Source organism: Simochromis diagramma, unplaced genomic scaffold, assembly GCF_900408965.1.
Source record: "Simochromis diagramma unplaced genomic scaffold, fSimDia1.1 OVJJ01000026.1, whole genome shotgun sequence".
Classification (NCBI taxonomy): domain Eukaryota; kingdom Metazoa; phylum Chordata; class Actinopteri; order Cichliformes; family Cichlidae; genus Simochromis; species Simochromis diagramma.
Window position 1 is genome coordinate 7,519,428 of NW_024386985.1, and position 22,592 is coordinate 7,542,019.

Below are 22,592 nucleotides of genomic sequence, written 5' to 3' on the forward strand. Positions count from 1 at the left end.
GCCTGCATTTATACCCTCAATTTGTGTGTCCTCGTCGCCTTGTTATACTGTCGTCCACTCTTGCATCCTGATTGGTTTATTGTGGCTTACCGTGTGTCTGCATTTGGGGTCCTTGTTAACAAACGTGACTCTTTTGGATTTTTAATTACTGTAAGAATAAAACAGCATGAAATACCTGAGTCTGGACACTGTTAGAGAACATGTTTGCTGATGAATTTCATGCTTTCTGGAACTGTCCTGTGGGTTCTTCTTGGCAACACTGATGATTTCAATAATCAGCCCACAGGTTAACCTGATTTTAGTCTTTTTTATATCGCCACTCGAATGAACTCAAAAAACAAGATCAATACTTCTTAAAAATACAACCTGCAAGTGAGGAAGCAATGGCTAAGAACTGGTTAAATAAAGAATATCCAACAAACTTGAACAGATAAAATAAAAAGTTCAGGAAATCTGTGAAATTCATCAGCTGATCTTCTCTGTGAGAGTCTAGATGGCGAGGTTTCAATAACCTCGCCATCTAGGTTATTGAAAACTCGCCATCTAGTCTCTGTGATTATAAGTACATAAATGACTAAGCTTTGCCTGTTTGTGTTGTTGTGACTACTGTTACTGTGTCTTTCTGTGGAGAGAGGCGGCAGATCTGTAGATATGACAGTTGGGTCCCTCCATTTTATAAAGAGGCCGATTTATCTTCAGAATAATAATTTAAAACAAACAAACATTGACTTGTTCTGATACCAGCTGCATCTTGAAGTGTGACTGATGTGGATGAATTATGACAGTAGAAGCTCCTTATCTCATCTACGTCTGTTTCTGCTGCTTGGAGCTTTGTTGGCTCCTTGTTTGCACACTTGCTCTTAGAAACTTTCCTCAAACTCTCAAATCTGCTATTATTTTTTTTATCTGATTGAAGGAGGAAGGAAGCAGCTAATTTAGAAATTTTAGAAATATATCTTAAATCCAGTGGTTAACATTTTGATGACCTTACCCTTCTGACTCCCACAGTGCAGTATCAGTTTGACCCACCAGAGGGTTGATGTCGAATTTATTTTAAAAGTTATTTTCAAAAGTCAGCTTTTGTCTGGGAATCGCAGCTGAACACATCGTTAGAGCTCCTGTTACACATCTGATTCACAGTAAGAACAAAACAACCTGCTTTTTATTTTCAAACTTTTTGATCTGAACAGAATTTATTCAGAAGCTCCTGATGTTAAAATTGAATGACTGAAAAACCTCCAAACTCTGAATATTAAACAGACTCGAAGAATAAACCACCTGGAACCTGAGCCCAAACCTAAACCTAAGCCTGATCCTGAACTCAGTCCTCTGAAGGTCTGACATGAAGTAAGGACCAGGCGGCATGTCCTCACAGAGCCATAGAGACCAGCACACACACACACACACACACACACACACACTCTCACACACAGCGTTGGCGTGGATCAGTTGTCTGTCGGCGACTGCAGGGTGAGTCCACATTCTGTTTTCCTCTCTTTATTCTTACTTGTGTGACATCATGATGACATCATCTACCTGTGTGTCCAATCTCTAATCTTGTGACTGATGACGGGTTTAATATATTAGTGGGTTTGATGATGTTGCGAAATGTAAATAGTATTAGCCCGCCCTCCTCTGGCAGTCAGACAATATGACTGGTTAAAGCTGTTTACACAAACAGAAAACAAACAAATGATATTTACTCATGATATCACTCGTATGTTTACAATTTCCTATCAAGAAGAAAGAACAGAAACATGTTTATCAGTTCTGAGTTAATCTCTGTGTGTCTTAGTAATAAAAACAGATTTTAACATCTGATAAATACTGCAGCTTCTTATTGACTGCCCAGCTGATCACATGACCGATTGCGTCCAGCTGTCTTCAAGCTGCTGCTGTTGTTTTTGCTGTTATGTCTGGTTTGAAAACCTCAAGTCAGCCATCATTGTGCCAGCTCACCAGCTGTCGCCTGTCCAAACAACTCTTGTCCAGCTGGTCTACAAAACATCTGTGAGAGACAAGACGCAGTCCTTACACACCTTCATCAGCACACCTGTACGGATGCTGTTTGTTGATTTGAGCTCTGTGTTCAGCACCATATTGCCCAACAAACTGGTTAATGAAGTGACCGCTTGAACTCTTTACTGAGCACATGGATCATAGATAGGCCCAGAATGCCAGGATGGGAGGCCACACCTTATTAACCCTAATCCTGAGCACAGGTGTGCCACACAGGTGCATCTTTAGTCCTGTCCTCTGCCTCCCATTCACATTTCTCATTTTTGGAAATGAGAAGATATACTTCAAACATGCACTATGATAAACAGCTGAACCTTCACATTTATTTTATTTACAGCCTATAGCACATTTAAACTACAGGTGGTGATCCAAAGTGCCTTAAAGACATTCCAGGTCTCAACAAACACAGTTTAAAAATGCATGAAACGCTGAAAGGTGTGTTTTATTGTGTTAACTAATTATTATGGGAAAGAAAAATTACAGTGAAATTGATGATGATTAATCTCATGAGTCATGAAACGCTGCTCTCACTTACATAAGGTGCCTTTATAAGTTAAAAATATTGGTATTAGTAAAATTTGAGAAACATTTTTTACATTTCAAAAAAATAAAACTCCAGTAAGCATCAGGATTACAAACCATCCCAAGGTTTAAATCAATCAACACCTGAGGGAAGCTGTGTAACACCTGCAGGGTGATGTCATCAAAAGGCAAAGACCCCCACACATTACAGCAAATATATGAATGATTATTCAGAACAGTCTGAACAAAGAAAAGAATAAAATCAGCCATAATTAGACCGATTAGACTGGACATGTAGTCATACGCTTATGGACAAGAACAAAAATCATATAGGCCAATTATAATTTAAAACTATATAAAATAACCTGGTATCTAAGCAGTTAGTACAGCAACATCTACAGATTTATCACCACAAAACAAAATGGATGATCTCTTTGACAAATCTGTTTCTTATATTTTTATATTTTTGCAATTAAGAACATAAACAAATCCATAATTTTCTGATCGCTTTATTTTGAAAAGGTACAGTTCCTTAGTAACTTCCTATTTATATTACTGTTGCTTCAGGGCTTGTGGTGATTGGTTCCTGCTGACCAGGTGAGTCTGACTAACATCATCATCCAAAACCAGAACTGGCCAGATCCAGTTCAGACCGGCAGGATGTTCAGGTACACGCCTCCCTGGCAGGTTCTGTGTCACAGTCTGGACCAGGAGACGAAGGTGAGACACGCACTTTCTGTCCCCAGGGTCAGAGGTCAGAGTGTTGTGCTTGCATTACTTGCTGTTGTGTTACAGAAGCTGCAGTTCAGCTGAGGGGGGCAGCAGGGAGTGCTCTTACGAGCAGGAGTGAAGCCTTCAGTTTGATGATCCAGCGTGGATTACGAGCTGAGGCCACTCTCCTGTCCTTCAGCGTCTCTGCGTCTTACCATAAAACACTCACAGGCTGCTACTGTTAGGAATATCATTAAAGACTGGTCTCTGGGGGCGGGGCATTGCTTTAGGGGCGGGGCCTGTGAGTGGGCATTCAGTGACCTTTGGCACATCAGTCAGTTGTTCTTCAGGCTGTGCAGCAGGCAGAAAACTTATCAGAGGTAAGAAATCAGCTCAGATCTACCGTTACACGATCAATCAGACCTTTAAATCAGTAACAACTGTAATCAATAACATCTTTAATTAATGATATTTATAATCATTGACTAGTGATGAGACTGGGAGCGCCATTTTTCTGAATCCAAGGTGCGAAGGAGAGTATACTCCTTCACACCTTGCTGCCTTATTATTAGTTATTGATTGTCACATGACCAGGACTTGGTTACTTCTTGAAAGCACCCGAAACACAAAGTTTTACAGCCCTGCCCCCCGAGGATCAGTTTCTGGGTCTCTGGGTGGTCTCCAAACAGTTGGACATGTTATCAGGTGACAGCAGCGGCTTGTCTGCAGGAGGAGCCGCTTATCAGGCATGCTCAGACAGGAGGGTGCTCTGAGGCTGCCGCTGTCTGGAACACTCCAGGAATCAGTCGAGTGTCATCTGGGGCTCGTGTTTGGCTGGTGAATTTCTGCACAAACAGGTGAAAGAAGACTTTATACCAGGGAATAAAATAACAGGCCCAGGGACCAGAAGAGGCCCTCTGAAAGGCCGGTCTGTTCCTGTGGTGTGACGGAGTAAAAGTTCGCAGATGCCAACATAACTGCCCACAGGGGTATCAGAGCAGCTACTGAGTGCCGAAGTGATTTCTGAAGCTCTTTCAGGGGCGCTCAGGTGTGAGGAGACGGTAGCATAAACAGTCCCTGACAGCAGGAAACGCTGGAATGACAAAGAATAAGAAGAAATGTTGTCTCTGAGCACCTCATAGCATTTCCAGCCTGTACGGACTAAAGATTATAGATGGCCATCACTGCCGGTCTGAGTCCTGACTCAGCTCAAAGACACAGACAGGTGAGGAGCACACCTGACCTGATGTCCTGCACTCAGGTGTGTGTGTGTGTATCTGTAACCCTGGCATGCTCAGCTGATTGGTGATGGCTCTGAGCTGCAGTTCTCCGTGCTAACAGGCCTTTTTACAACTTTGTCAGCTTTTGAACTTTGAACTGCTGCAGGTTTATAACCCTCTGACCTCCACCTTTATCCGAGCAGCTCTGAACTTTATCTGTTTTATGGTGGATTAATTATTAGAGTTCATGACCACAGACGAGCTGCCTTCCCATAAACGGTCATATGACTTCAGTCTGTCTTTAGACGAGAGTCGCTGTAAACGTTATCATTGATCCATCATTCCTTGGATTCAATTAAATTTCCTCCATAAAAACTCAGCTGCTGATTCCAGTTCAGGTCAGACATGCTACAGTCAAACATGTGCCCTGGGGCCCTGAACCAGCCCCCCAGCTGGATAAATCCGGCACACTTAGTGAATGTACAGAGAAAAGTACAGGAAGTGATTAGTGGATCGGTTCTGCTTCTCCTCATTTCCTGTCTGTGTCTCGTGTTTAGTGACAACGTTCATATAAAACACATTCCTAATGATGAGGTCAATGAGTCCCTGTGGCCCCAAAGCTCAGGGTTTGCTCTGAGGTTTATGGATTTGATAAACTTCTTTAAGTGGTCACAGCAGCTCCACCCACCTGCCCAATGATAACCGGTCTGCTGTGACCTCCTGTCTCAGCTTCCGGCTCCATGTTTGGATGGATCTGAGTCTTTTCAACCCTTATGTTCACTGCAGGGTCTGTACTTTACAACGTAAAGTGCACTGAAGAAACCATTGTTGTGCTTTGGCACTATATAGATAAAACTGAGTTGAACTGGATGTTTCCAATTCAACCAATCAGCCCTCCAAATTGATTCCTGTTACTAGAGAAACTGTCCTATCCCTATTGCTGTCCTCTGTGGTTGCCACAGTAACCATTCTTTCCTCCCTGTTGTTTCAGAGACTTTCTGCGGGCAACCATCAGGATGTTTTGACTTTTCCATCTTCTCAGTCGAGTTCTGTTCATCACCATCTGTCAGAACCTCTGTCACCCGCTGGCTCTGCCACACCACCTGCAGCCATGGACAGCACTCCAAAGAATTGGGTTTTAAAGCCTCTGTCCCCCACGCTCCAACCATCAGACCTACGCACCATTGCTGTACCAGCCCCAGGTCCAAATGACCTGGACACCGCCTTTAGGAGCATCTCAGTTTCACACAGTCAGCCTTGCGTAGTCGTCTCCTCCCAGCAGGGCGACGAGTCTCAGGATGTTGTGGTTCAGGCCCGGCAGATTGCTGTGTCGCCTGATGGGGGAAACTCCAGTGACGAGTGGCAACCCAGCAGTCCCAGCAGTCCTGGCAGCAGCTCAGGCTCTCATTGTGGGTTTTACTCCTTTGTGGAAGATCCAGCAAGCCCCAAGGCTGAGCATAATGAAGCTTGGATGGTCTCACCCCAGCGCCAGGCTATGCTGGCCACCCTGAAGCAAGAGAAGGGCTTCAAACTACAGACCTACACAAGCAGCAATAAACCCGAGAGTCTATTCTCAGAGGGCAATGGAGACCTGCAGTACAAGGTTGATGCAAACAATGGAATCAGAGTGGTTGGTGAGGAAGAGGAGAAGGAGCTTCGCAAAGAGATCATTCGTACCCAAGCTCCAAAGAAGAGTGCAGGGTTTCAGGACCAGCTGAGCTCCCAGGAGGACCTGAGCCAGTCTACAAACAAACTGATAGAAGGTTTCAGTTTAAGCTACAAGCCAGTCAGTTCCAGACCAGAACCCCCTCGTCCTGCTGAGCCCGGAACCATCGACAAGGAGCAGATCAACTTCAACACAGTCCGACAACAGTTTCTGAAGTTGGAGCAGGACCGGCTGAAGGCTCCGTCCAGTCCTCTGAAGTCCCCAAGAACACACCTGAAGTCATATTTGTGGCCAGATCTTGATGTAACCACACCAAAGAAGGTGGAGACAAGTAACAACGCAGCACAGTTTAAAGCACCTGAAGAAGATGAAGCATATCGACAGAAGAAGGTGACGGTGTTCCAGACTGAAGAATGTTTGAGCAGGCAAAGCAGCGTGTTTGATGACCTGGACTCTGGACTGGAGGAGCTATCAGGAGAGGTGGGTGGTGGCTACGTCAGTGATGATGGGGTGTTCAACGATAACGTACAGCAGCTGAACAGACCCATCAAGTCCACTAGTGCTTGTGAGACCCCAATTGAACGGGAGATTCGGTTAATCCAGGAACGTGAGGAGAACCTGCGCCGCTCTCGAGGCCTGAAGCTTAGTGACAGTTGGGGACAGATGGTTGAGATCAAAACCAAACGCTTACAACCACGACCAGCACCGATCAAAATGAAAGAGAAGACTCGAGTGAGCTTCATTGTCCAGGGAGAGGTCAAAAGCGAGAACCAGAATAAGCTTGATCCTTCTCAGAATATCGAAGAGACTAGAAGTCAGTCGGAGCCACGAAACAAGGACAGGTGGACAGAGGAGAGCAGCCAGCCTGAGTCTGAAACAAGTGAAGTCTTTCCATCTCCTTGCTGTCCTCATCGACACCCTGAAGAACGAAAACAAATGAGCCCGATTCCCTCTTCCTTGATCGAGATAGACTCTGGGGTCCAGGACAGAAGACGTCTTGACCAGGATCAAGTGTTTTCCTTTTCCTCTACTGCCTCCCCAACATTGACACCTCAAAATGAAACAACCCTTTCAGTCCTGGAGGGAGAGCCTGAAGTCCACTGGCCTGCAGTGTAGAGGAAAAGGAGCCCCAGACTTCATTGAGAAGGAAATTGAGGAGGCTCTGAGAAGGGAGCAGGAGCTGAGGGAGTCCAGGGAGGAAGCCAAACAGCAGCTGTTCTCTCCAGCTCCTCTGGTGGAACAAGCGACCCAGAAGGCCATCAGTCAGTTCTACCCGCCGATAAAAACAGGTACATACTGTTGACCCGATCACAGCAAACTCAAAGTGCCCCATAACTCTCAATGTCAGTTTGTTCTGACAGTCCAATCACGTCTAAACATTTTTTGATGTTTCCAGACCTCATTAGATTTTAGTCCTTTGATATCTCAGGAAAGACTCCACATAAATTTCAGCTTAGGACCAAATATGATTTTTGAGGCTGTTTTCAGGTCAAAGTTCACCACTCCGGCAGGAACAGGGCTTAGCTGTTACTCAGTAATCTTTGAAGGAAAACTATTTTCACCTGTTTGTAACCAACCACATATCTTCCGCCTGTCATTCACTGTCAAAACAACCAATGGTATGTTAGCTAGGTTTAGAAGATGGAAGAGAAGCTTTGGGCCCTGAAAGAGTCCATGTTAACTCGACCCACACCAAACCACGATTGAAAGAGTGTTTCCTCTCAGGGGGATTGGCTGCTGCCTTAAACAGAGCCTGCGCTTTGGTTTGTGAGTTTATTGTCCAGCGGTGACACTAACACACCTCTCCGAGGCCCAATGTTCACTAAATATTAGAAAGAGGACTGAACCTACCCAATCACATCAGAGTGGCTCATGGGAGAATTTTCTGACTCAGTGTTTCAGAGGTGTTTATGAGTCTGAACAGAGGCACTCCCCAGCAGGCCTGGACTCAAACCCTTTTCCTTCTCAGAGTCCACACCAGGACTCGGTCTGAAGGAAAAACTCATCACACTATGACATCATTAAAACTCTGACATGAGATGGTGGCCATGTATGGTCAGACTCTAACCTTCACCGGCCTTATTAAACCCATGTAACACTGTTGTTGGTCCAATGGTGTCTGAGTGATGCATCAGGTGCAGCAGTAAAACCTCCTAGGAGGCCCACATTGACCCCTGCTGTGCTTCACGTTCAGCTCAAGGCTCTAAAATGCGCTCGGTTAGGTTTAGGAAAAGATGGTCTGGGTTGAAATATGCTGTTTCACAGTAACCCTGCTCTGTTGCATTAAATGATTATGTTTCGGGACGATGTGTGGAGCAGCAGTCACAGTGACTGACTGAAGGTTAAACACATCTCATCACTGTTAGTTTAAATTAATCAGCAGGTTTAAAAGTCAAATATGTGGAAATGTCCACAAAGCCAAACAGTAACCTATAACCATATTTGCGCTTAGCTGTTCTCAGATGTTCTTCAAAAGAACTATTTAAAGCTTTATTCAAACAGAGCAAAGACAACAAATGAAGTGGTAAAAAAACAAAACACAAAGAAAAGCTGTGAGGCTCACATGTATCCATACTCAGGACAAGCAGGATGTTATACAGTTTCCTCCAGCTCATCATTGTCATTAGTTTGTAGTTTTCAGGGTTTGTTTCAGTCTGCAGTTCCTCTGTCCACCTGGTGCTGTATGGCGTTATTTTTGTGCCACTATTCTGAGTGCACGTAAAAAAAATTTGAGCGCATGTAAACATTTTCTTTACAAGTGTTGTATTTTGAGGAGAAATTTATTTTGAGCAAAGAAAATTCATTGCTGCGTGCAAAAAAATTATTTCAGTGTTTGCTGTTATCCATAGAAACACACAGTAATAGCTCCTCTTGCTCAGTTTTTGCATTTGTTCTTGCATGCAAAAACTTCCGATTGCCTGTTTTGGTCTCTCTTTGTTCACTCAAATTTAGTTTTTCTTTGCTCAAAATAAATTTCTCCTCAAAATGCAATGCAACAACTTGTTTTTACGTGCGCTCAGAATAGTGGCACAAAAAATAACGCCATACTGCTGCTGTCATCAGATTTTCACAAGCAACTTTTACTAACAGGGTTTTTTTTGTTTATAAACACCCAGTTTGTGATGTTCTGACTTAAGTGACTAACAACAGGTGATGCTGAGGGGGAAATCTTCAAAATAAAAGACCCAGAGATCAGAGCAGAGAGACAGAGTGCTGCTGAAGGTTTAAATGGAATCCACTGAAGGAGTGTGAAAATGATCTGCAGGAAGGAAGGTAAACTTGTTACATAAAAATCAGAGAATGAGTAACTCAACGAAAGAAATGATCAAAGTCCAGAGAAGCTCCGAAATCCACTTCAGTCAATCAGTAACAGCTGCTCCAAAGCCACACACACACACACACACACTCGCTCATCAGAGCAGACGACCAATCAGCACATTCTGTTATCCAGAGAATCCACGCTGGGAAACATTGCAGCAGCGCAATCTTAAGAAACCCTGCCTCATAGCAGACATGATGAGCAGACTGTAGATAAAAGATGGACCCAACCTCTGTGATGTTACTCATTGGTTTATGAACCCCTGGTTTTAACAGTTTCGCTGCATGATCATCATCAGTGTGCATCCTCAGACTGTACAGGTGTATCACACAGACACAGATATCTGCTAACCAGTGCTCAGTAACATCCAATTATAATCCTCAAATCTCACTGCACACCCAAACTGGAGCTTAGACCTGTTGGACTGTGTGTTGGTACAGTAACCTCTCAGCAGCCATACAATTGGTCAGATGATGTCATTAAAAATGCTCCAAAATCTCCAACTGCACAAACACGGTGAAGCTAGTGTTACAGGTACCATGTGGCAACACCTGTAGAAAGCTATATATGTGTCCTGCAAGCAGGTCTATAGTAAAAACTAGTTAATTTAGGGCATTTTCAAATGAAAATACTTACATCATTTCACTTACATTGAAAGTAAAATAGCTTAAATATAAATGAATTCACATAAATGTGATCACATGTTAGTGAATATCACACTACCAGACAGCTAGTAGCTACAGACACATGGAAGTCTTTGAGGACTTACTTACTGCTCCCTCTGCTGGCCGTTAGAGGAACAACCACAGCTTCACATTAAAATGATTCCACTGAATATAACTGAAAACTGGAGAGCTCCACCTTAAATGTGTTTCCTGGTTAAAGTTCTGTTTCCATTTAAATAATTAAAAAAAAAAAAACATGATTGGAGGAAACAGCTGCTGTTCAAACACTGATGACATCACAGCGTGTCACATATGACGTCATTCATGATTTCCTCCACGGTGTTTCAGAGAAACCAGCCAGTGTGTCTTCTCCTCGCCCCTCCCTCCGTCTGCCCTCCGTCTCCTTCATCACAGCTCGGCCCTGGACCTCCTCCTCTCCCTCTCCCTCCTCCCCCTCCCTAGCAGTGCGAGGTCTGACGGAGACTCTGCTGCAGAACTTTGAGGAGTATCGAGCCAAACTGAAGCTGGAGGAGAGTGCAGTAAGTAGTTTTGCTCTTTCTGTTTTTTCAGCCTCTTCCTGCTTCAGGAGATGATGAAGATGATCATTTAGAAGTTGTCAATGAAATGATGCTGCACAAATAAAATGGAAGTGAATAAAATAAAAACCAAGGTCCAACAAAGCTGGGTCTGTGTGAACGGTAAAACAAGCCAGAATGCAACAATCTGTAAATCTATTAAACTAATATATTATTTACTACAGAACACAGAAAACACAGAAAATGTTTAACCATGGTAAATGTTTGAATAAAAATATGAGCTTGTGTTGAATCTGATGGCAGCAACACATCTAGACAGGTCCATGTTTCCTCTTCCGTAACATCAGTCTGTGAGCTGAGGAGAACAGCTGAAAATCACAGAAATCCAATACTGATTTACAGCCTCATCCCTGCGCTCAGATCCACTGAATATGCTGATGATGTCATGTTGTGTAATTGATAAAATGTTCACAGCAAGGACTGTGATTCTGAAACAGGTTGGTGAACTTCTGAGAAGCTCCACCTCTCTGAGAGGATCTTTTTCCACCTGATCACGTGACCGACCTGCTGCCAGCTCCCTTTGATCTTTTCTTTTGCACTGCCGGACTTTGACACACTTTTGCTGCTCCGTCGCAACTTTTAGGTCAAGTCGCTGCTGCCAAATTCCACATTAGCTCAGATTTGTCATGAAACAGTAAAATGTCTCATTTTGAGTATTTACTGTGTTTTTGTGCTCTATTGTGGATAAAATATGAGTTTATGGGATTTGCAGATCATTGCATTCTGTTTTTATTTGCAGTTCAACCAGCGTCCTGACTGTTGGAACTGAGGTTTTAAAACTGCACAATAATAACAGAGTCTATTTTTATTTGTTTGTTTCTTTACAGTATGCAGGAATCCAGCCAGTTGATGAGATCAACAACGAGGTATGGGCTTCTCCTGTAACCTTAACCCCTTTACTCCTTGTCTCCTTAACTCCTTGTCGTCTTGGCCTGTTTTCAGGTTGTGGAGTCGACTCGAGTCAATCGACATAAGAACCAGGGAGCTCTGCTCTGGGAGGCCAGACAATTTGCCAACCAGGAGAACCAGTGAGTGTGCCTGACTCCAAAACAGGACTCGACCTCAAGCAGCAGGGCAGGAGATCCTGAAATACGGGACTGAGTTTCTCTCCTCAAGCTGGGATGCAGTGGTTTCTAAAGACGCTCCAACAGAAATGGCTGTTGCTGATTGGTCCTTGAAGATGACAGCAGTTCCCCTTGTCTAATCAGCAGTCCGTTGGTTAGAGCCTAAAACAGAGACAACGTGTCTGATTCATCTAGAGAAAAAAAGATAGTTCCAGTGTTTATCTGGAGACTTTTAATCTGACACAGCAGCACGGGAAGTTTCTGATTGTTTTCATGATGCATCAAAAATAAAAAATGATTTTTAGTCCTCAGACATTCAGATGGTTCACTGCAAGACACAAACATCTGCCGACAGCTGCAGCATTATAGCAGAATCCCAGCGACAGGAAGCTCAGTTTTACCTGCTTTCTTAAAAACACCTGAACAGAGGGTTCTAACTTTCTCCAAAAGATCCAGAAACGGGAAGTGTAGCCAAACAGAGCACCCCAAACCCATCTCTGAAACAAAGGTTTACAATGTGTTTTTAGCAGCATTACCAGAAAACCTTACACACAAAATTAAACAGTGATTCTCATTGCTTTAACCCCCTAAGACCCAAACTCTTTCATTGCATGCATTTTTAATTTCTCTTTGCTATTTGGGCTGATTGTGACCTGATGAATGTAAAAACAAAGAATTACCAGATTTATTTATTTATTTATTTTTTTAACCTGATTTTTGTTTATGAGAAAAATGAGATCCACACACACATATGAGGACATTTGTTTTAAATTTTGATAGAACAGTGGCAGTATAATGTCCCTGTAAGTGGATATCAGGCCCTTGTAGAGCAAAATTTTGTATTTAGGTCTAGACAACCAAAAATGTGATGTCCACATATGTGGTAACCAGGTCCTAGGAGGTTAAACTGACGTTTCATTCTAGTTTATTTGTAATTTACCTGCATTTCTTTGTTTCGTGTTTTGATTTGATGTAAAGCACCTTTGTAACACCTGTTGTATCCCGACATGTGCTACACAAATACATTTACTTACTTAAACACACCAACACAGCACAAAACATAAACACAATAAACAAACACATTGTTTGGTTACACTCACCTCATCGTTATACAAACGATGAGGTGAGTGTAACCAACAAAATCAGAGGGTACCCGGTGACAGCAGAGAGGAAGAAATCTCTTTAACCGGGAAGAAAACCAGGATCAGGGAGGAGGAGACAGGAAAAGAGGATGTGATGTTTCTCAATAAAGTCTTTCTTTACTTCAGTCCACACAAAAACCAACCATATGGACAGCATCCTGCTCATGATACAACACAAAAGGTGATCAAAAAACAGAAGATCGAAGTCACTCATACAGCAGATCATTAGATCAGACCATAATCTAGCTGCGCACCCTGTCAGTGTGAACTCACAGCTAAAGAAAAAGTCACCTGACACCAGATTTAAAATATGTTTCTGGACAGATGAACAAGATGACAATACATCGAGGTCGGATATTTTTTTCAGCGTTAGTTTCCAATATTAAAAACAACAACGAGTAAATACTAGTAAAGGAAACCACAATAAACTAAAATCGGGTGCAGGTATCTTTTAATTTTTTTCCGCCTAGAAGACTTCGCTCAGGGAAGAATGTTACCGGGGATACAGGATGGTGTCCGCGGCGCCCGTCAGATAAACAGCCGGTTCGTCGCACAGGGCCGATATCAAACTGATCACAGAGGTTATATCAGTCATCTCACAGACAAACACGTTTATATGACACGCGGCTTAAACGTCTCGCCGTGACGCTGTTTGAGTAGAGCTTTGGGGTGCCGTCAGTTTTTATAGTCAGGCAGCTGTAGAGGCAGCCACGGGGTCCCCACATCCTTTTAACAGAGAGCGGTTTGTTTTTAACAGCAGCAGGCAAAAAGCGCTGAGTTTAACTCAAGCCTGGTGTTTCAATGTTTTGGTGTTTTAATTACTTTAAGTTAATATTAAACAGCCTTAAAAACAGGAAAAGGAAAACGGCTAATTTTCATTGTCATCTGCGTGACAGAAGCGGAAAACCTTCAGGTGAGCTAACGCTAGAGGCTAGTGCGGCTGCTCATTCACTGTTGTGACTGAGTACTTTGAGTACTGTGACTATGGTGTTATTTGGCACGGCCTGGGTGAACAGTTTGATGTTCAATTTGAAAAAGAAGCAGCTGAACTGCTTTAAGTTTGTAAAGACGTTTCGTGCAACAGGCTTCTTCAGTTCTACAAATTAAGGTGGAGGGTCCCAGGTGTTTAATCCCCATTAGAGGTGATCCTGGGTCATTTACCCACTAGTGATAACGTGAGTCAACACCAGAACCAAGGTATGAAAGAAGGTGGAGCTCATTACCATCAGTGGGGTTTAATGGTGAAACCACTGTGAGATGTTGCCCCAGCCCATCGTGTGACCTGTTGAGGACACCTGAGCCAAGGTGTGAATCTGGGTGGAAATAGTCGGTTTTGTAAACCCCGCCCTCTGTTCAAAGATGTTCGTTCACAGTGGACATAGACGCTTCTTCCACTAACCATCACTCCTCTCTGTCCGAAATGTGAACATTGGCATCCTCAAAAGAGTGACCTTTGACTTTTAGATGCAGATGTACAGCTGAGTCCCTCTTCTGTGTACAGGTTTGAGCTTTCCTTGCAGCACGGCACTGCACAGCATACACTGTTGTTTAGTTTGTGTTTGGGATGAACCAGTTTGTGTCTGAGTGTGGGCTGGGTCTGAAGTACACTGGGATGCTTCTATGATAAACCTGCTACATACGGGATTACAGTGTTGTTCCCCTTTGTCCTTCTTATTCTCCCTAGTTGGTGTCTGACCTTCTTTTCTGTGCATCTTTGCTGATTTGATGAAAGTCCAGTGTGGACAACCACATGTTTTAAGAGCTTTCTTCTTTGCATGTGTGTTCCCTTTTCTTTCTTTTGTCCTTCTATTTGTGCTTTGCTTTTTCACATATCTGTAGTGCTGTCCCCTTTGAAAGTTTTACTTTCCACTACTTCAGGTAAAGGTGGCACTGGAGAGCCCGTGGCTCATGCATTTGTCTGACACATGTAGTGGTAAGGCAGAGGTCTGATCACTCATGTTCATCTCTGCTCTATCCACACAAACAGGTCAGTAATCGGTGTTTAAGTGATTAGAGCAGCTGACTGGTCTGTTTTTTTAGGTGACGCATCCACCTGGGATCTAGATTCTTCTTCTGTGGTGGAATCATGGAACTGGCCTATGTGTGTGAGTGGGAGAAGCGTCCGAAGAGCACACACTGCCCTTCCATCCCGCTGGTCTGCTCCTGGTCCTGCAGGAACCTCGTGGCCTTCACCACAGACCTGAAGAGCGAGGACGACGACAAGAGTACACAAACACACACACACGCACATGCACACACGCACATACACACACACACACACACACACACACACACACACACACACACACACACACACACAAACACACGCTGAACTTGATGTTCTGTTTTCCAGATGTGAGTCACATGATCCATATCATCGACACTGAGCACCCCTGGGATGTTTTCTCCATCAACTCTGGACACACTGAGGTCATTTCCTGTCTGGAGTGGGACCAATCAGGTGAGACTTCAGTTAAATGTTTTGGAGATGAGCTCAGCTGATTGATTGACTGTTATCGGTCTGGAATCTGATTGGCTATAAGCTGTTCAGACTGTGCCAGCAGGAGAAGCTGTTCTCCTGCTTTATGTAAGTACATGCTGCAGTGTCACGTTCTGCTGAGAGAGAGACAGGAAGTGATGTGTGTGTCTGTGTGTTTGTGCGTGCTGCAGGCTCACGGCTGCTGTCTGCAGACGGCGACGGGCAGATCAAATGCTGGTCGATGTCAGATCACCTGGTGAATAGCTGGGAGAGCGTCCTGTCGAGCTCGCTAGACGGAGACCCCATCATCGCTCTCAGCTGGCTGCACAATGGTGTCAAGCTGGCACTGCACGTGGAGATGGTAATAGCTGCCCACACATGTGCACACACCTGCTGGCTCATTGCAGTGATGGCTCTGTGTCTTAACACTCACTGAGACCAGTTGAGTAAGCCCTGCCTCCTCTTCTACTCTTGCTTCAGTCTGGCTCCACAAACTTCGGGGAGAAGTTCTCACGGGTGAAATTTTCACCGTCCCTAACGCTGTTTGGTGGTAAGCCGATGGAGGGCTGGCTGGCGGTGACGGTGAGTGGTTTGGTGACTGTGTCGCTGCTGAAGCCAGGCGGCGCTCTGCTGACGGCGAGCGAGAGCCTGTGCCGGCTGAGAGGGCGCGTGGCGTTGGCCGATATCGCCTTCACCGGAGGAGGGAACATTGTGGTGGCTGCCACAGATGGCAGCAGCTCCTCGCCTGTGCAGTTCTACAAGGTAAGGATGAAAGATGCTGGCGTTACCAAGGGGCTCTCACCTCTTATGCTAACCTGACATTTTACCTTTGTTTTTTTCAGGTGGTGGTCAGTGTGGTGAGTGAGAAATGTCGCATTGACACTGAGCTGCTGCCCTCACTTTTCCTGCGCTGCACCACCGACCCGCTGAGGAGGGAGAAGTACCCCGCTGTCACCCACCTCAAGTTCCTGACCCGGGAGAACTCTGAGCAAGTAAGACCAGTGTGACCAGTCAAATCGCTAAGACCAGTGTGCGCAGTCAGATCAATAAGACAAGTGTGACCATTAAACCCGAGACCACCGGGACCTTCAGAACTCAGAGGAACTGTGTGCTTTACAGGTTCTGCTGTGTGCGTCCAATCAGAACGGCAGCATCGTGGAGTGCTGGTCTCTGAGGAAGGAGGGACTTCCTGTTAATAATATCTTCCAGCACTGTTCGCCTGTGGGTAAGAAAACCCAGCACCAGGCAGGAAGTGATGTAACAGCCAGCTAATGGTTGGCATAGTAACAAGAGGTGTGTGTGTGTGTGTGTGTGTGTGTGTGTGTGTGTGTGTGTGTGTGTGTGTGTGTTCATGACCACTGACCTTTTGTATTTAATGCCCTGACTTTCTTTATTTGACCTCTTCTGACAGTGGGAGAGAAGCAGCCGACCATCCTAAAATGGCGGATCCTGACGAGCACCAGCGACCTGGAGCGTGTGTCGGCTGTCGCTCTGCCCAAGCTTCCCATCTCCATCTCCAACACTGAACTGAAGTTCTGCCCCGGACTCGGTGAGCCTCAGAGCTGGAAATGGCTGGTTGTTCTTCAGGGAGGTGTACACGCGTGCTGCGAAGCACCTTCATCAAGCTCAGAGTTTCTGTGGTCAGGATGATCGTTCTCATGTTGATTTGAAAAAATGGCGGTAGAAGAAGAAATGTGTAGGAGGAAATCAGAGTACTAAACGGGCCAATCACAGTCATTGTGGGCATGGCATGTCTGTTACGGCATAGTGTTTGCTCACAGCACTGGTAGGAGGAGCCTCAGACAGTGACCTCATTGTAATGTCACTGTGTTTCGTTTACCTGGTGAACTTTATTTTGGGCCATTACCAAATCTTAAACCGCGATGCTTGTTCTGGACCGTCAGGTCTGACACCCTGCTGACCCCTGAAGTTAAAGGTTGATCTGGCTTCCTTTAAAGATGGTGGCAGGACTTTGTTGTAACCATCTCATCTCATTGTGGTTTCAGGTCTGGCTCTGGCGTTTCATGATGGCAGCATCCAGATCCTGCACCGCCTCTCCCTCCACACCATGGGCGTGTTCTACGGCGCCTCCTCGGCACAGCGCCCTGGAGATGAGTCGGCCATCAAGCGCCAGAGAACCGCCGGCCCCACCGTCCACTTCAAGGCCCTGCAGTTCTCCTGGACCTCATTGGCTCTGGCTGGAGTTGACAACCACGGCAAGGTGAGGACACACAGCTGGGTTCTGGTTCAGCCCAGATCAATAAAACGCCACACGTTAACAATCGGAGATCAGATCGATCGGTTTCTTATCAATCGATTAATTTAGCAGAGAAACTGTTTCCTCTGGAATCCTGACATCTCCGTAACCTACATGACTTCTGTGTGAAGTAACTCAATCGGGTTGATGAGAAATGTGAAATAAGAAATTTGAAAGCAAAACAACCAAATAAGGTCTCCAGAGAGTGAGCCGAGGAGGAGTCAATGGACATCTGGACAGTTGCCGCTTTGAATCATTCAGAAATCTAATTCTAATCTGTTTGTTTGTTTGTTTGTTCTCTCGTCAGCTCCACATGCTGCGTGTGTCGCCCTCTATGGGCCAGGTGCTGGAGATGAACACGACGCTGCGTCACCTGCTGTTCCTGCTGGAGTACTGCATGGTGACGGGTTACGACTGGTGGGACGTGCTGCTGCATGTGCAGCCCAGCATGGTGCACAACCTGGTGGAGAAGCTGCATGAAGAGTACATGAGGCAGAATCAGGCGCTGCAGCAGGTCAGCAAAGCATGCTGGGAGAAAACCACAAGGCCAGGTCTTTAAGTGATGACATATTAACCCTGCTTCTGGGTCTAAACTGCTCTGTTTATTAAGGCTGTTGTGTTTTTAACATGTTTTGTTTCTATTTAATCTCAACAAGACCCTAAAAACAGTCAGTGATCACTGTCGGCCTCTCTCGGTTTTTATTACCACTATTCATTTTAAAGCTCAGTTTTTAAAACCTTACTATGTAACTACAGTCCAGCCCCTGCAGCAGTATGTAAATGACTAACCTCGTATTGTGAATGGATTATCTTAGTTGTTCTCCTGACTGAAGTTTGGTCCGTTTACAGCATCTTTTTTTTCTGCCGTTCGATTGCATTTGTCCCTAACCATTGGGAAGCCGCGGGTTAACTTTTATCAAGTGGAGAAAAAAAAGTTAGCATTCATCCTCCAGCTTCACTCTGCTAATTTGTTTATATTACGCTAACTGTAGCTGTGTAGCTAGCCAGTAGCCACTATGTAGCACATCATTATATACCAACAAGCCCAACCTCAGTAACCCTACAAACGTCACTGCTGTTTAGTTTTCTGTCTTGTTCTTCATGTTCTGCTTCATGAATCGGGAAGATTCAGTGACTGAATGGGGCTGAAGCTGTTAGCACTCATCAGCTTCACAAAGGCAGAATCACAGTAGCAGGTTTTTATCAGACTACAGGAAGTAGTCCCTGTGGTTAGGACCAGGCAGCACATGTGTTTATAAAAAAAAGAAAAAAAGAAGAAAAGAAAAAAAGTCTTAAATTTGGTCTGGATGAGCAGTAAAACGTTTGTAATGTTTGGAGGAACATGAAGAGGAGGCAATTTGCGCTCACTCTTTAGAAACCCAACCGTGGGTTTTCTTCCTCTGCACCTAGACGGGGTGCTGTAAGAATGCTTTCAGCATTATTAAATGTCCCAGTAATTATTTACCATTAATTTGAAAATGCAGGACAGGTGAGATGATGAAAGTCAGCAGAACGCAGGAAGGGGTGTTTCTGTTTCTGGCTCGAGCACTTCCCCTTTGTCATTCTCTGCTTCAGGTTCTGGCGACACGCATTGTGGCAGTGAAGGCTTCTCTCTGTAAACTCTCCACGGCGACAGCGGCTCGAGCGTGTGACTTCCATGCCAAGCTGCTGCTTATCGCTATCAGCTCCACCCTCAAGTCTCTGCTGAGGCCTCATGTCCTCAACACGCCGGACAAGAGTCCTGGAGACCGACTGACAGAGATCTGCGCCAAAAACACAGACACAGGTGAGACCGCAGGTGGCGGTGGTGACCCATCATGTGTGGGTGGTGGCTGATGGCTCCATGTCTCCTCAGATATCGATAAGGTGATGATCAACCTGAAGACGGAGGAGTTTGTACTGGATGGTCCTCCTCTGCAGTCTCTGCAGCAGCTCATCCAGTGGGTGGGAGACTTCGTCCTGTACTTGCTCGCCAACCTGCCCAACCAGGTAAGTGAAGTCGGGTGGCGATGCACACACCTTATTCCATGTTAGGAGGAGTGACTCGGAACCATTCCAATGAAACAGAACCTGTAAGCAGATGTAGATCAATCAGTTTGTCTCCAGGAAGCAGAACTCAGTAGAACTCATCATGTTTGGCTGGTGACCTCTGACCCCGGGTTTATGTATGCTGCTCTCATAGGGCTCTATGGTCCGGCCCGGGTTTGGCTTCATGCGGGACGGGGCATCTCTGGGGATGCTGAGGGAGATGCTGGTGATGATCCGGATCTGGGGTCTGCTGAAGCCCGGCTGTCTGCCCACCTTCACTGCCACGTCGGACAACCAGGACAGCATGCTGCTGCTGTTCAGGCTGCTCACCAAGCTGTGGCTCTGCTGTAAGCAACACACTCCGGGTCAGGACTGGGCCACTTTATCTGACCTCAGGTCCTCTCATGTTCAGTCAAAGGTTATCAGCTTTAATCTGAGGTTTCGGGTTGGTCTTCCCTCAATCATGGTTGTTTAAAGTGAATCAGGTCAAAGGTGTGCAGGTGATTCCAGGTGTTGTTGAAGGAGCCGTGAGTGAAACGGGAAGTCCTCGACTGCAAACACCATGCAGTTCCATCAGCAGTTTTGAGGAGAAGGAAGCATCCAGCAAAGAGAGGAAAACATCTAATCATCCATGTGTAGTGTAGCGAGAACTGGATGAAAGCCTCCATCAGCCTCAGAGCAGATCAGACTAGAATGGCACGGGCCGTCACTCACCGCCACATGTAAATTGTTCTTAATTAATTTACTGTTTGTTTTTGTTGGGGTCTTTTCACATGGAAATAAACAGATCTGACCAATCGGATCAATGCATTTGGCAACAGGTGTTCTGTAGGTAAATGCAACTGACAGTAAGATAGAAACTGTAAATAATCCTGAGCTCAGACTCACAGCTAGCTGCTGCTACAGGTCAGTTGTCACTCTGGAAGGATTCCTCAGATCGCTCCACTGATTCCTGAAATATGAAATCCTCCCTGCTGCTCCTGAGACTTGGATGAACATCTGGACCATACAAGTGAGAGGAGGAGAGAAATAAAAATGCCTACCTTGTGGGAAATTAAAAAAAAAGAAAAAAAGAAAAGGGGGTCAACACTTCCAACCTGCTCCATAAAGCTGAAAGTAGCTTAGCCTTTTTTGTAAGTTTATAGATTTATGACTGCATTGATCCATTATTATTATTATTATTATTAATAATAATAATAATAATAATAATAATAATAATAATAATAATAATAATAATAATAATAATAATGGATTGCATTTATATAGAGCTTTTCGGGGCCCTCAAAGCTCTGTGCAATTCCACTATTCATTCACTGTCACATTCATACACTGGTGGAGGCAAGCTACAATTGTAGCCACAGCTGCCCTGGGGCAGACTGACAACAGTTTAAATTTATTAAACAGTTTAAATCTCCCCCAGGATCAATTTCTGTGATTTCAAATCTGGAATCAACAAGATTTTCTCTATGAACTTATCATCCCAGTTTGAGGCATGACCAGAACCACAGACCTGTGGCGTGTGCTCTTTGCCACCATCAACTTCACCTGAGCCCTGAAAACAATTGTCCTGCTGAGCTCAGCATGAGAGAAGCTTGAACTCAGGTCAAAGAGAGGCTGAAGCAGTTTTCAGCTGTCACCACTACTAAACAGTTTCCCATTTTCTGTCACTCAGCACGGGATGATGGCGCCCCCCAGGACCCCGACGACAGTCTGATCGACGAGTGCTGCCTGCTGCCGAGCCAGCTGCTGGTGCCCAGCATGGACTGGCTGCCCGTCAATGACGGTGTGATGGTGAAGCTCCAGGGCAAGCACCCACTCAGGCTGCAGTTTGGCAAGGCCTCGTCCCTGCCCAGCAACGCCCCGCCCACACCTCTGGAGGTGTTCAACAGGTAATGCACACCTGAGCCTGCAGCTTTCCATAACTGCCGTTTCCCTTAGAACCTACTCGGGTCGGCTCGGTTTTTACGATTTTCCATTAGGTGGTAGTACCTGGTACTAGGTACTAATTTAGTACCCACTGGCCAGGATTCCAAGCGATCTCAGGTGTCAGCAGCCTGCATGCCACCAATTGGCTAGTCAGTGGCGTCACTCGATGAGTCATGAGAGCGTCTCCTTCATGAAAATCAATACCGCCGTTTTTGAAACCTGGCAATGAGGAACACGGCTGCACAAAGAACAACGCCACAGACCTAGCAGCAGATACACCATTGCCTCCACGTCTTCCTCTCTTTGTGTCACATGCGAATGATGTCACAGGACTTTCAGCAGAGTTCCTAGAACAACCCCACACACATTATTTGGTACTGGATTCTAATGGAAAACAAACAAAACCAGGTTGAGTCGAGAAGGTACCGGTGACTGTGCTGACGGTAACTTGTGTGTTTCTGTGTGTGCTCGCAGGACTCCTGGCTCCCAGAGGATGGATAACCTGCGTTGTGTTCACATGGGCGTCTGTCCCACCGAGGAGAGCAAAGCCTGCACCAGGTGAGTCCGTGGGTAGCGATGTCACATGTTCCACTTTCATAATGACATCACTAAGCTCCGCCTCTTTCAGGTGCGGCTGCGTGACGATGCTCCGTTCGCCCAACAAGACAAACGCCATGAAGCAATGGGAGCAGCGCTGGATTAAGAACTGTCTGTGTGGCGGTCTGTGGAGGAGGATCCCGCCCACGTTCACCTGAAGTGGTGACACTTCATCACCTGTTGTTGTGGAGCTTATTCACATCCCAAACCTATTGACCAATCAGGTTCCTGAAAATGGTCTTTAATATCCAACTCAGAACCGGCTTCATGAGACCAGTTTCTGTGTGAGGCACACGGACTGAATCCAGTTCCGATTGATCGTTGGAGCTGCACTTTGTACATAAACAGCATTTTTCTAATAAAGCCAACCAAACTGAACGA

General features: G+C 45.3%; 2 protein-coding genes and 1 long non-coding RNA gene across 9 annotated transcripts; 2 read left to right on the forward strand and 1 right to left on the reverse strand.

Annotated features, from left to right (window-relative positions):
• The first annotated feature begins 3,020 nt into the window (after positions 1 to 3,020).
• Positions 3,021 to 7,374, forward strand: LOC120738612 (mitotic spindle positioning). 3 transcript variants are annotated; one of them, XM_040039958.1, is made up of 2 exons: positions 3,021 to 3,261; positions 5,464 to 7,374. In XM_040039958.1, the coding sequence occupies exons 1-2, from the start codon at positions 3,202 to 3,204 to the stop codon at positions 7,252 to 7,254; spliced, it is 1,851 nt and encodes a 616-aa protein (XP_039895892.1). In that variant the 5' UTR covers positions 3,021 to 3,201; the 3' UTR covers positions 7,255 to 7,374. The 3 variants fall into 3 exon arrangements, with proteins under 3 accessions (XP_039895892.1, XP_039895894.1, XP_039895893.1); XM_040039960.1 differs by lacking the exon at positions 3,021 to 3,261 and adding an exon at positions 3,340 to 3,632; XM_040039959.1 differs by lacking the exon at positions 3,021 to 3,261 and adding an exon at positions 3,671 to 4,477.
• Positions 7,375 to 8,754: 1,380 nt separating this feature from the next.
• On the reverse strand, positions 8,755 to 13,537 carry LOC120738614. Its single transcript, XR_005697024.1, has 3 exons — positions 13,422 to 13,537; positions 12,936 to 13,082; positions 8,755 to 12,279 (listed from the first exon to the last, which is right to left on the reverse strand). It is a non-coding gene; the product is annotated as an uncharacterized LOC120738614 (long non-coding RNA).
• Positions 13,538 to 13,694: 157 nt separating this feature from the next.
• Positions 13,695 to 22,589, forward strand: med16 (mediator complex subunit 16). 5 transcript variants are annotated; one of them, XM_040039947.1, is made up of 17 exons: positions 13,695 to 13,837; positions 14,389 to 14,425; positions 14,989 to 15,149; positions 15,278 to 15,385; positions 15,595 to 15,764; positions 15,884 to 16,165; positions 16,246 to 16,395; positions 16,523 to 16,628; positions 16,815 to 16,952; positions 17,410 to 17,624; positions 17,968 to 18,174; positions 19,236 to 19,446; positions 19,516 to 19,649; positions 19,843 to 20,035; positions 21,361 to 21,577; positions 22,089 to 22,172; positions 22,243 to 22,589. In XM_040039947.1, exons 1-17 carry the CDS (start codon positions 13,726 to 13,728, stop codon positions 22,367 to 22,369), a joined length of 2,652 nt encoding a protein of 883 aa, XP_039895881.1. In that variant the 5' UTR covers positions 13,695 to 13,725; the 3' UTR covers positions 22,370 to 22,589. The 5 variants fall into 5 exon arrangements, with proteins under 5 accessions (XP_039895881.1, XP_039895882.1, XP_039895883.1 ...); XM_040039949.1 differs by having other exon boundaries at positions 13,757 to 13,837; positions 14,965 to 15,149; XM_040039950.1 differs by having other exon boundaries at positions 13,814 to 13,837; positions 14,093 to 14,425; positions 14,965 to 15,149.
• Positions 22,590 to 22,592: the final 3 nt, after the last annotated feature.

Coding starts and splice junctions, on each gene's coding strand:
- LOC120738612 (XM_040039958.1), top strand. CDS start 3,202: ATGTTCAGGTACACGCCTCCCTGGCAGGTTCTGTGTCACAGTCTGGAC. Junction 3,262..5,463: donor GTCTGGACCAGGAGACGAAG/GTGAGACACGCA, acceptor CTGTTGTTTCAG/AGACTTTCTGCGGGCAACCA.
- med16 (XM_040039947.1), top strand. CDS start 13,726: ATGTTTTGGTGTTTTAATTACTTTAAGTTAATATTAAACAGCCTTAAA. Junction 13,838..14,388: donor CAGAAGCGGAAAACCTTCAG/GTGAGCTAACGC, acceptor TTTGACTTTTAG/ATGCAGATGTACAGCTGAGT. Junction 16,396..16,522: donor CCCGGGAGAACTCTGAGCAA/GTAAGACCAGTG, acceptor TGTGCTTTACAG/GTTCTGCTGTGTGCGTCCAA.